This window comes from Sarcophilus harrisii, chromosome 4 (assembly GCF_902635505.1).
Source record: "Sarcophilus harrisii chromosome 4, mSarHar1.11, whole genome shotgun sequence".
Taxonomy (NCBI): Eukaryota; Metazoa; Chordata; class Mammalia; order Dasyuromorphia; family Dasyuridae; genus Sarcophilus; species Sarcophilus harrisii.
In genome coordinates, this window is record NC_045429.1 from 24,035,108 (window position 1) to 24,048,079 (window position 12,972).

General features: G+C 53.4%; 1 protein-coding gene across 6 annotated transcripts in view; it reads left to right on the forward strand.

Annotated features, from left to right (window-relative positions):
• TUT4 (terminal uridylyl transferase 4) overlaps positions 1–11,553 on the forward strand; it is a 62,918-nt gene extending 51,365 nt beyond the window's left edge. For 3 of the 6 annotated variants that reach the window (XM_031969111.1, XM_031969115.1, XM_031969112.1), the window contains 12 exons: positions 1,052–1,141; positions 2,405–2,518; positions 4,652–4,729; positions 4,837–5,014; positions 5,629–5,676; positions 5,765–5,847; positions 6,007–6,122; positions 6,665–6,840; positions 8,033–8,133; positions 8,423–8,945; positions 10,185–10,358; positions 11,008–11,553. In XM_031969111.1, the coding sequence (XP_031824971.1) occupies positions 1,052–1,141; positions 2,405–2,518; positions 4,652–4,729; positions 4,837–5,014; positions 5,629–5,676; positions 5,765–5,847; positions 6,007–6,122; positions 6,665–6,840; positions 8,033–8,133; positions 8,423–8,945; positions 10,185–10,358; positions 11,008–11,099 (1,773 nt within the window). In that variant the 3' untranslated portion in view covers positions 11,100–11,553. The remainder of the gene's footprint in view (positions 1–1,051; positions 1,142–2,404; positions 2,519–4,651; positions 4,730–4,836; positions 5,015–5,628; positions 5,677–5,764; positions 5,848–6,006; positions 6,123–6,664; positions 6,841–8,032; positions 8,134–8,422; positions 8,946–10,184; positions 10,359–11,007) is intronic. The other 3 variants (XM_031969113.1, XM_031969116.1, XM_031969114.1) reach the window with 2 other exon arrangements.
• Positions 11,554–12,972: the final 1,419 nt, after the last annotated feature.

The window sequence follows — 12,972 nt, forward strand, 5'->3', positions numbered from 1 at the left end:
TGGACGGGGGAACATGCTAGGTCAAATATGATGAGACAGGGAGTAGCTTAAGCATCTAGTCCATTTAACAAAATGAACTTGGAGAGTCCAAGTTGGAGTGAGTAGGGAAAAGTTTGGAGAACTTTAGCAAAATGCACGCTCAGTTTGGGTCCATGGGGCAGGAGGCGGCACTGAGAGAGCTAGTGTGACATTTGGCAGAACTCAGGAGAGGCTGCCCAGGCCCAGAGAATCCTCGATCCCCCCGTTCTCTGCTCTGGAATGAAGCTATTCACTTCTGGGCACCACATTTTAGGAAGAACCCTGAGAAGGTGGGGGCCTTCCTGGGGGTAGCAGCTGGGAGGCAGAAGGGCTCTGGATTGTGCCACTGGGGAAGAATATAAGCATCTTCTCTATAGGACCTTCCTTTAAAAAAAAAAAAAAAAAAGTTAATAAAACCATAAAAAAGGAGCTGGGGGTGTCGACACAAAGAAGCAAATTTGGTGTGAGGGATATCCCTGAAGTTGGGTGGGGTGGACTGCTGTGAATGTATTTGACTGAGCTGAAGCAGGGGGGGCTGGGTGTAGGGCGGGCAGGAAGATGGCAAAGAGTACCCAGCTAAAGATCAGCAGGGTAGAATTGGCCCTTCTGGGCCAATCCCAAACTCCCCTGGACACCTCAAGCTCAGCTGATCCCCACTGTGCTCCTGGGGATAGGTGCCTCTGATCCCTAGTGTACCACCAAGAAAACGGAAGCTGGGAGGGGCCAAGTGGCTTGTCCAGGTCTGTGTGGCCACTAACTGTCTGAGACAGCTCCAAACTTGGGTCTCCTGGCATCCATGAGAACCCTCACCCATGGGGCCCCGCGAAGATCACTGAAGACGCTTTGCTAACTCACTCATGGCACACTGTTCTTGCCCGTGCCCACCTCCTCCTTGGCACTTTCCTGTACTCGGCTTCATCGGTGCTCAGCCCCCCAGTCTGCATCCCTGATCTCTCACAGCTTGGGGGTGCTTCTGAACTGTGACCTCTTGTCTCAGATTTGAACATTCCCAAACCCAAAGCTTTTGTTTCAGGCTCAGCACAACACGAGAATGCTGGCTACGTACGCAGCTATCGATCCTCGGGTGCAGTACTTGGGATATACCATGAAAGTGTTCGCCAAGGTACGCGGGAGGGGAGCGTGGAGGCGTGCCGAGGCCGCTGCAGACCCGAGCTTTCTCCCAGGGTCTTCTTTATTTCACTTCATCCTTAGAATTCACTTTGCTAGGTTTTCTCTGCCCTTCTTAGGGACAGAAGGGAAGGGACTGGTCCATGATATCTCCCCTCCTCTCTCTGTCTTTCTCATTCCACCTCCCCCTTTCTCCCCTTTTTCTTTCCCTTTTTCTCCTTCAGTCCCCATTCTTTGACTTCCTCTTCCATTTCTCTCTTTTTCTTTCATTCCTTCTCCCCCTTTATCTACCCCCCCACACACACACACATATATATATATCAAAGCTAGTCCCTTTCCCCCCATTTTGACCATGCTGAGGCTTGTAGTTCTTGCTCCTGTTTTGCCTGGGAAGGTCCAGGTGTGAGCCATGCACAGTGGTACTCCTTGGTTACCTTTGCTGTGGTTAGGCTCGGTTCTGTACATCAGGCCTCGCCTGCAGTTCTTTCAAGGGGATGTTTGTGGGAGAGGCACTGCTCCAAGGGGAGGTTGGTTGGACTGGAATGGCTCTTTCTGGGGTGGTGAAGCCCTTGAGGGACCCTTGAGAGAGCCTGATGGGCCCATGCTGCCTGCCCCATGGTGATCCTGACCCACCTTAGCTCTCCCTCCCTGGCCACAGAATGAAGACTAGATGAGCCTTCAGTGCCTAGCATTTGATGGCCTTCCAGGGCCCCTCCTGTCTTTAGAGCTCTGGTTGCTCATCTGTGGGCAGCCTTCTCCATGACTGCTCCCTAGGTCGCGGGAGTTCATGGAGGGTTCTTTTAATGGATCCGTCCTGTCCGGGCCTCTTTCTTCCCCCCTACTTTTAGAAAGGACCTTTTGCTAAAATTCAGCTCAGACCCCACACTCTCTTCTGCACATTGCCAGCCTGCTTATGTCCACAGTGTGCCCTTGGGACCACTTGCAGATGTGACTGTCGTGGTTAAAAGCATATTGGAAAAACCTCGAAATTCAGTTCCAGGTTTAGAGCTTAGAGGATCCTTTTCCCTGAAAATGTCGCCCAGAATAAGACTAAAGAGGAAGTTTGGTTCCCTGGAAGGAATGCTCAGCTTTTGAAAGCTTGGTGTTCACATCCTGACTGGTGTCACCTCCGTGCATCACTGAGCTGGGCCAGATCTGTCAGGGGAGCGCTGCGAGAGCAGCCCCTGAGCTGGGGGGCCCCCGGGGGGCTGGCTCGCCGTCTGATCTTGCCCCTGACTTGCGGCCCGTGCTTTTCTAGCGCTGTGACATTGGCGATGCGTCCAGAGGAAGTTTGTCTTCATATGCTTACATCCTCATGGTGCTGTACTTCCTGCAACAGAGAGACCCCCCTGTGATCCCCGTGCTGCAGGAGGTGGGTGTTTGCCGGAGGAGTCCTTCCAGCTCAGACGGTCCGGTGGGCGTTAATGTGTGCGGTCTGTAGTGTGTGCTCTGAAGCTCTTTATCAAGTTTTCCAAGGCATCTGGCCTGCTGTATGACTCCGGCCCAGTCATTTGACCTCTGTCTGCCTCAGTTTCCTCATCTGTAAAATGGAAATAAAAATAGCGCCTTCCTCCCAGGGTTGTGAGGCTCCAGTGAGACCACATTTGGAAAGCACTTTGCTGGCCGTAAAGTACCCCGCCGTTATTGGCCATCATCATTATTGTTTTATTGCTACAAAATATACTGGACAGAATGTGAAATCAAGACAGAGTCCATGGCATGTGCTGGGATTTTAACTATACCCACTTTTTTTGCCTCTTCCTTGGATCTTTTTCCCTATCTCAAGCTCTCTGGTGGCCCACCTGCTCCAGGCTGTTCCATGGTCTGACAGATCCTCAGAGGAGTAACCGCCCCGAGGGCAGCCGAGTTTTTGGCCAGTTTGATGTTTCTCTTGAAGTCTGGTGGACTCTGAGCCTGCTGGGATTTTTTTGGCCAGATCTGTGTTTTCCCATGTTTGCTCTGACCAGCACATGGCTGCCTCTGATTAAAAGAGCAGCTTGTTTTCGCTCAGATTCCCTCCTAGAGGGTGAATCAAGAGCCCCAGTTTAGCGTGTTAAAGAGCACCCTTTTCTTCCTCGCTCATCTCCACCTTCTCTGAAGTCGCTCCTTTGAGTCACCTCCTCAGCATTGGGGAGAGTCCCGTTTTGGTTTCAGAGAACGGCGTTTACTTGGAGGTGGGAGGTAAGAAACAGCTATTTAGGGAAGTTACAGGAAATCTCCAAGTGGAGAAGCATCTGGTGAGTGTCATCTGTGCCTGACTATAAATACAAAGGATTTCCATGTGCACTGGTTAGTGCCAGTCCCTGGGGCGCTCGCCCCCTCCTGCGAGGGGAAGATTCTGCAGGATCCCTTTTCAACAGAAAGCTTTATGCCTGGGGGACGGTGTGTATTAGTGCCCAGCCTACAAACGCAGGATTGATGTGTGACCTTGGGGGAGAAAGGATGTGCCAGGGCGATCACAAAGAACACAGACAGCTAAGAGTCATGGATTCCTAGACTACCCGAGCAACAAAAGGCTTTAGATGACAATCTCATAGAGAGGGCCAACTCTTGAGGCAAATGCTTGCTTTCTGTGTCCAAATGCTGTGCTTCTCACTTGAAACTTTGCTTTCACCCAGTTATTTTCTGTAGTCTTGTTGGGAAGGGCAGCCTCGTATATGAAAGAGTATGTGTGTCTAACCTTTGACCCAGCATTGCCACTTTTATGCCCCAGAGAGATCAAGGGAAGAGGGAGATTCAGAAACATATATATGGCCTGTGGGGGGATTTAGCTTGTTCAACTGTCCATATCTGTAAGGAAGATTTTTTTTTTCATTTTAGGGGAGAGGGAGAGAGAAAGAAGAGATTTTTTTGTTTATTTCATATCTATAGGACATATATATATATATATATATATATGTATATAATATGTAGATATACGAATCTAGATGTCTCGCTATACTTATATAATTTCATTGTGATTGTCTGGTGTATGTCTGTACATATGTGTTTATGCATACATACATACCTAGCTGTGCATATATATGACACATCACATAGACATTTTTACAATTATACACACACACACACACACACACACACTCCCTAAACTCCAAGTTAGGATAATTGGGTACTAATTCTGGCTTTGTCACTTAATGTGCAAGAACACTGGCATGTTGGGAAATCTGCTGATTTCCTTAACAAGATGGACAAAACGCTTCCCCTCCCAATCTCACAGGGGCATTGATGAGCCAGATTCGCAGCATTCATATATTATTTGGATCTTCTTATCCTATTACACTGTCCTTAACGTGTCAGGAACATATTTTCAAGTATATATTATTCATTAACTTTTTAATACTATCCCATCCCATGTTTATTAGAGGAGTTATTACTACTATTATCTTTATTTGTACTTTTATTTATTATTATATTTATTTATAATTTTAAAGTAGCTAAAAGTACTAGAGATGACCCCAGTAAAAGTTTCTGTGAAATAACCAAATAATTGGTTTCTTTCCCACAGATATTTGATGGAAAACAAATTCCCCAGCGAATGGTGGATGGATGGAATGCCTTTTTCTTTGACGACATGGAGGAACTGGTAATTTTATATTCTTCTTGTTTGTGTTGGGATTCATGCAGAATTTTGTCTTTAGATCTGCTGCCCCTTTGCCGAGGACGCCTAATAAATTTCTTTTCTCCCTCCAGAAAAAGCGTTTGCCTTCCCTGGGCCAAAATACCGAAACCCTGGGGGAGCTCTGGTTGGGGTTGCTACGCTTTTACACTGAAGAATTTGATTTCAAGGAATACGTTATCAGCATCCGGCAGAAAAAACTGCTGACAACTTTTGAGAAGCAGTGGACATCCAAATGCATTGCAATTGAAGGTAACCGCCGGGCCTTTGGGGATCGTGTCCCCAGGGAAGGCTAATGTGTGGGCTCAGCCATCGGCCGGGGCCTGCAGGACTTCAGGAGGTCAGTGTGTGTTCAACCAAAGTTGGGGCGTGGGGGGGAGTAGGATTTCAGTGTCAGTAAAGGCCTCCTGTGAAGGCTTAAAAAACAAAACAAAACAATTTAGTGCTTTTGTTTCTAGTGATAAACTGCTCCTCAGAATAGGAAGCCCTTCCCTTATTTCCCACAGAGCTGATTTTAAAGCTTTCCAGGCCCTAGGCTGAGGGTACAGTGCTGGGTTAGCTGGTTCTTTCCGTCAAGGAGCTTTCATTCTAATGAGGGATACCCCCCCCACACACACACACACACACACATGTGCACACACGGTTAAACAATTTAGGGGAATGGGAGGGGACGGGGGAGGCAATTCTGGAGAAGTCCAAGCTGAACCTCCTTCATGTGGGGTGTAGGGCTTCCCACCCTCCACTCTAGCCCTGGTGCCTCCCCTGCTTTCTGGTGAATGCTTAAGGAAGGCTTGGGTGGGCCAGTGGCACTTAAAAGTCATGATTTCTGTTCAGAGTTCTTAAAAAAGGAAACCTTTCTTTTCCAGATCCTTTTGACTTGAATCATAACCTTGGTGCTGGAGTATCTAGAAAGAGTAAGTTCGGAATGATTGCCCCATGGTGGTTTTAGAGCAGGGGAGTTTCAGTATTTGCATCTTAATCTACCTTCTTTGTCCCTCTCAGTGACTAATTTCATCATGAAGGCATTTATCAACGGAAGGAAACTTTTCGGCACCCCTTTCTATCCTCTTGTCGGAAGAGAAGCGGTGAGTTGGCGTTCTGGTGCTCAGCACCGGGGATCCCTCCACAGGTTTCTCATCTTGACTGGGTTTATGTAAAATGGCACTCGTTCTCCCTGCCCCACCCCGCTCTCCCCTCCCTCTGCTCCGAAGTCGGGGTTCATCAGCACGCGGTTTTCTTTCTAGGAATACTTCTTTGATTCTAAAGTGTTGACGGACGGAGAGTTGGCTCCCAATGACCGGTGCTGCCGAGTGTGCGGGAAAATTGGGCATTACATGAAAGACTGTCCTAAAAGGAGGAGGTGGGCAAACAAACACTTGGCAAAAGCTCGAATTGCCAAAAACAAGATTTAGGAGGAAGATTCTTGGGCTAGGGGAGAGTGAGAACAGGTGGCAGCCAAGGGTTGGGGTGAGCGGGGAGAGAGGAGCGTTTATAGCAGAGAAAGCGAGGCAATTCTGAGCGGCCCTCTGCCAGGAGCGCGTCTCGTGCTCACACGCCTACGTGCGGCCCCAGCCCCAACCCCAAGGTGATTGTAGCTGATGCATGAAAGATCAGGTTGGATGCTTTAGAGCCAGGGCTCCCACCCAGGGGCACAGGAGACTTGTCAAGGAGCCACGGGGAACCTCTGGTAAAGAGCCAGGTTAGGGAACAAGTCTGTCTCTGCGTGCTGGTGTGAATCTCCTCGGGAAACTGTAAGGTTTCCTTTCTAATTGGATCTGGTGTCAGGGGAAGCTACTGTCAGTGAGGGCCGTGGCTCAGAGGAGGGGATCGCGCACGTGGGCTTAGCTTCCATTGGCCAAGGCTCCTTAGAAATACCTATCCGTACAATGTTGTTGGCATCAGCGCTTTACTGTTTAGGCTGAAAAAGAAAGAGAATGAGAAAGAAGACGAGAAGGAAATGAAGGACGAAGACAGGGAACTCCGCGAGAAGAGATGTTTTATCTGCGGAGACGTGGGACACGTCCGAAGAGAATGCCCCGAATACAAACAGGCTCGGCAGAGGAACAACGGTCTGGCAGGTAAACTTGTGGGCTCAGGTATGGCCGTCTGCACAACGGAGGCGACCCCCACCCTCCCGCGGCTGACCCCGCTGACGGGACGGCTCGGGGAGACAAGACCCCGCCTCAGAGTCCGATGGGAGAGTTGCGGTGACTCCGAGTAGGAAGGGAGCAGGCCTTCACGGGGCGCTCGGTGCAAGGGCTTGGCTTAGAGTCGTTTCTAGTTGGGGGAGAGGACGGGGAGCCCATGAGCGGGGCCCAAGGACGGCGAGCCGTCCGACCTCCGGGGCCGTTTCTGGCGGTCACGATGTCCGAGTGGAGGCAGGAGGCCCCATCCTCCTTTATGAAAAAGAGTCGTTTTTGTTGCTACCTTCTGTCTCTCCCTCACTTAACTCCTGTCTTTCACTTTCCCAGAAAACCGTAACAATGAACTTTTTCTTTTAAAAGAAGAACAAATTTGGCCAAACCGAGCAGTGTGTTTGCCACAGTCCGACAGCGTGTGCAGTGGTCCCCCCCCAGGGCTCCCCTCTCCGACTTCTGCACTGGGAGGAAGGGTCTTTGCATAGTCTTTGCTGGGGCCAGTAGTAGGCCCGGCCCTGGCCTCGATGTGCGCTTCTGTGCTAGTGACCGTCCCTTGTGTCCACATTGTCGGCGTCACCGTGACGTGTTCTCATGGCAGCCTCTCTGTGCGTCTCTGCCCTCTTCTCCTTCTGCAGATAGGTCGTGTCTTAGCGCGCAGCCGCATCTCACGGGGGCTCTGGCCACACTTACGCAGCTTCCCCCACGGGCCAGGCAGCAGGCGGGCTTTGTGGGACCTCTGGTCATTGAGCTCTCGGGGTATCTGCTTAGCAGTGGACGTAGTCGAAGGGCATGGACTTCGGATCGCTCTATTTGCTTGGTTCCAAATTGTTCTCCAGAATGGTTGTTCGCAGCTCAGCTCCGCCCGTCACGCTCTGGCGTGTCCTGCTCCTCCGAGGGGGCCTGGTCTGAGCACCCTCCCTGCCGGGGCCTTCTCTCTCCCTTTTCCCTCTGCTCACAGCGCCCCCTGTACGGTCCGAGTGGGGGGCCACCGGGCGCAGGCAGGGGTTTGTCAGACCCGCTCTTCCCAAGCACGTGCTGCTTGTCGGTTCAGAAGCGTCCGGCGTCCGGCATGTGGCCGGTCGTCGCCGGCTCGCTGATGTCCGGCTCAAGTCTCTGTGCTGTTCTTACCTAGGTGCCCAGCTGGTGCGCGGCCTTGTCGGTGCCCAGGCAGTGGCTGGCTCAGTCCAGCAACAAGTCGACCGACCCTTGCGGACCAGGCAGCCCTCCGAATGCGTAAGTCTGAGCCCCTTGAGGGTCGGAGTTGGCCGGGTCTGCCAGTGCAGCCGGGTAGGGGGTGGGGTGGGAGGCCAGGGCAGGGGTGGTGCTCTCCAGCCACTCGAGGGGCGCAGGGTCCGGGTCCCGCTCTCCAGAGCTCTGCGTACGCTCGGGTAAGGCTGCTAGTGCCCCCGGCCCGGCTCCAGCTGGCCCGGGCCGGCCCCGACCGCCACTCAGGGGGGCCTTTGTAGCAGACTTCTGTGTGACTGTGCGCCTCGTAACTGGGAACTCTCTTTCTTCCCTGCAGTCTGATTCACAGCCGTCATCTTACTCTCCACAGCCCCCGCCATTCCCCCCGAACTCTACTCAGCCAGCCTCTCTTGCCCAGACCACGCCACAGCCCATAGCGCAGCCCAAGCACGGCCCAGCGCAGGCGGCCCCGCCTCCCCATCAGGTCCAACTGCCTTTGTTTAACTTTCCCCAGTCGCCCCCAGGTCAGTATTCTGCCCTGCACAACTTGGGACTGCTGCAGGTGCACCCCCACCCCCACCCCCTGCCTCTGCCCGGCGCCACCTGGCCCATCCACGGCCCCGTGATCCACTCGGCACCGGGGAACCCCGCCCACCCCGCCGGCGTCCCGTTCCCCATGCAGTCCGGTGGCGGCGGCACCACCAACAACCAGAGCACTGTGAGCCTCAACGACCCCAGCATCATCTTTGCACAGCCCGCTGCCAGGCCCCCCCTGGGCATCCCCACTTCTCACGAGGGACACTGGCACAGCCCCGTGGCTCCCAACTCACTGGTGAACAATGGTGCCGTAGGGAACTCAGGTAACCCCTCCTTCCTCTGTCTGTCGGGGTTGGCGGCCAGGGGTCGGTTGGCTGAGGTCCCAGGGGTCATGGGTGCTGCCCTCACTGGCTCGACCAGGCACAAGTCACTCCTTCCCTCGGGGTTCAGAGGAGCCGGGAGCCCTTCGAGCTCCCACAGCCTGCAAGTCCGCAATACGTTTGCCGAGTAGAGGCCTGGGTTTGAGCCTCACTTTCACTGGAAGCGTCTGTCACTAAGGGCGGGTCCAGGCTGTCACCCCCTGAGCCGGACTCTCTGTCATAGCTGGGATAGAGAAGTCCAGGAGATTCGGGATTGGGGAGCGGGCGGGGCTGTGGGGGAAACACGGGGATTGGGCTCCAGAAGCCTGAGTCGGGATCTTTGTCCTGGCCGGAGCCTCTGGGTCAGTCCTGGGCCTCTAAGTCCTCCCTGCTGCCCTCCAAGGGAGGGACTTGTGGCTGGAGGGAGAGATGTGCCCCAGGGCAAAGCCTCCCCCCCCCCCCTCTCCAGCCCCCACCCCGAGCCCCCCCCCCCCCCCCCCCCGGGAAGAATCCCAGAAACCTCCCCCCCCCCAACTGTGGGGATCTGAAGACTTGAGCACCGCCCAGGGCAGTGTCAATACGCCCAAGTGGGCATTGCCCAGGAGGCTGGAATTGGCGGGGGTGCGGTTCTTTTGTGGAGGGGCCCAAACTCAGCACCCCCTCACTGAGCTTAGCCTCAAGAGAAACCCCTCCCCCCAGACCCCTCTTGGCACAGATCAAGACTGGGTCTGCGCCCCACCTCCCTCCTCACTGGCCCAGTGGCCACAGGCAGATACTTTCCCCTGCCTGGAAGCGTCTCCTGGGAGGGAATCCTCGGGCTCGCTGAGCCGGGTCGTTGTTGAGGCCTTTCTTTTTGGGGTAACCAGGCCTACCTCTGCGACCTGGCTCCCCCCACCCCCATACCTGGGCCCACCTGGAGAGATGGAGTGACTTGCCTCAGGGGAATTCCCAGCAGAGCCGGGGCTGGGCCCAGGGCTTTTGGAACCCCTTCACCACCCTAGGGACTGATTTTGCTCAAAGGGCAGCGGACACTTCTAACCATCACTGGATGGGTCCGGGGGGCAGCTGGGGCAGTACAGGGGGCACATGGCCGGGCTCCATGTTGGCTGCGGCCGGACAAAGGGGCAGGGTGGCCTCGCAGGCCCCAAAGGGCCGGGCCCACGTTCTAATCCACCTGTCTTTTCCTTCCCCTTTGGAAAGCAGATCAGGGCTTTCAAGGACAATTTGCAAAACTGACCCCTCCGATTCCTTGGGATCACGGGGCCCCCGCCCATTTCCCCTTCCTCCCAGCGTCGTGGCCTTACGGCGGCGTGCCTCAGAACTTCCTCCAGCAGGGGAACGCCAGCTTTCAGCCCAACAAAGCTTTCTACCCTACAGGTACCGTCCCTCACGCACGGTCACTGGGGGGTGGCTGGGGTCTTGGTTAGGAGCCCCATGGGGGCTCTGAGAACTCAGTGTGATCCTCTCCCTCCAAGTTCCCCTCTTGGTTCTTCTGGGCCATGGGTGAGGTCCGGGCCCTGCTCCGCAGTTGGTCTGGGGCTTTTCTAGAGACACTCTTGGCTGCCCTCAAGTTTGCCCCCTACTGTGAGCTTCGGGTCTGACAGACTAAGTCTCACCCAGTCCTTGTGCCCGTCATCAGGGCCCGGCCGCTCTCCAGGGCGAGGGCTCTGCCCACAGAAGAAGAGGTCGCAGGGCCCCTTGTCCACCCGTGGCTGCCCCGCCCCTCCAGTCTGCACTGCGACCCCCCCCCCGTTCGCCCGCCTCCCTTCCTCCAACCCCCCGTCCTCAGAATAAGAGTAATGGGAGGCACTTGTCCTCACCCCGTTTTTAAAATATCAGCAAACCAGCGAAACATGAGACAAAGGTCACTTGTGGGGACTGCAGGGAGCAGAGCAGTAGGCCCAGGTCACTGCGGGTCGCCAACTCCTCCAGGCGCCCGACTGGCGGCCCCCAGTCCTCCCAGATGTAGCCCCCAAAAAAACGCCCTCAAAGTAAATGGCTCTCCTTGGTTTTGATCGGTTTGCAGCTGGCCCACTGATGCCAAGCAACCCGAGGTTCCCTCTGCTGTCTCAAGGGCACCCGTCCCTCAGCTTGAACTACATCCAGCAGAAGAAATGACATTTCATGGAAATCAAAGCAAATCAGGTCCTGGATTTAACATTTTAACACAACTTGTTTAGATACAGATTATTTAAATTTAAGACTTTTTAAAGTGTATCATTTGTATATAGATACAAGCTATAGTTTTTACTAGTATCACCAAAATGAGTGATACAAATTTCATCTATTTTATTACCCTATTTTTAAGGGACTTTTGTGTTTTGTTTTACCTTGATGAACTGTAAAAAGAGAGAATTTAAAAAAAAAATTAAGTTCTTTATTTTCTATTAGCTGTATTCATACTTTGGTTGCTTCAGACTTTATATATATTGTTCTTAAAAATAAGAATTAGGAAGGGATTTCATGTGTTTTAAAATTTGTCACTTCTATTCTTTACAGAACTATGTAGTGCCAAAAACTTTTTAAAAGGAAAAAAAATAAAACAAAATTGCAACAAAAAGGAAGGCGTCCTGCTTTTTTTTCTTTTCCAGAGGAGAAATCTAGGGAAATTTCAAAGGGAAAACGTTGAAATTATTCTTTTCATCTGTATTGGGAGGAATTCTCTGTGGGGAAATTCTTCCTTGACCACACAGATCTGGTCAGTCTTCCCTCCTGCGGAGGAAATGGAAGGAGAAGTTGACAGATTTCATTTGTAGGGGAGCAGATCAGTCCTAAAAACCAGGCTGAGCTGGTTAATGAGGCACTCGGCTTTTCGGGGGGGCAGCAGGAATTCTGGAGCGGCTGGAGAGCGGCGGGTCTGGGGGGGACCTCGGCTCTGGGTCGCACTACCTGCAGAGCGGATGATCTCTCGGGTCCCCCACTTTGGTCTTGTCTGCCCTCAGAGAGTGGAGGCCCACCCCCGGCCCTGCCCCCTTTGCCAACACCCGGCCTTTTCACTTGTCGCCAAGAGTTCAGGTCAGAGGGTGCTCTCTGGTGATTGGGGAGGGGCTGACGCTGTGACAACTGCCATGATGCAAAAGGGGAAAGGGCCGGGGCCGGAGAGAGCAGGGGTGCCTGCCTTAGCCAGCCCCTGCAGGAGCCAGGGCGTGTGAGGGGTGGGCCCAGGACACAGGTGCTCCCGAGGCAGCCCACCAGGCCGTGCTGAACCTCTGATTGTGGGAGTCAGGCAAGCCGCTCATGCGGACCCCTTGGAGCACACCACAGGATTGCAGGCCCAAAGAGATCCGCTCTCAAGCTTTCTCCTCTGGCCTTGGCCCCCTAAGTAACTCAGAGCCTGGGGGGTGAAGAGTGACTGTCAGTCACAGCATTTGGGGGGAGGGAGATGGCCATCATTAAGTAGAACTTGGAGACATCTGCACCGAACAAGAGCAGTTCCGCAGCCCTGTGAAAGGGCCAAGCCCTGGGTCCGTTTTGGTCTTCATCACAACCCTGGGAGAATATCGGCCGAGGAAACGGAGGCAGAACTGGTCAGCTTGTCTAGGACCTCACGGCTAGCATTGAGGGAGGATCTGAATTCAGATCTAACTGACTCTAGGGGCCATGCCCCCTCCCTGTGGAGGGAGAACCCCACTGCTGGCTTCTGAACAATTCCTTTGTTTGTCGGGCTCTCCATTATCCGCTTGCTTCTTTATTGAAGGCATAGCATCCACAGGGAGGAAATCTGCCCAAACACGCAAACCGCTCACCCTGGACAGGACTGGTTCGAGGCTAAGGGCAGAGAACACGGGGGTACCTGCGGGGCATCTGCTGGACCTCCCTAAGACCTCATGATGATGACCTGATGTAACTACAAGGAGGGAGGCTTCAGGTGGACAAGTGGCCACAAGTCCTGGGGTTAGTCCCAGTCCTTACTCTTCATCCTTAATTCCTGACCTCACAAGCTCCTCATCTGTAAAATGGGCAGGTTGAATTGGCAATCTTTTTGGGGATT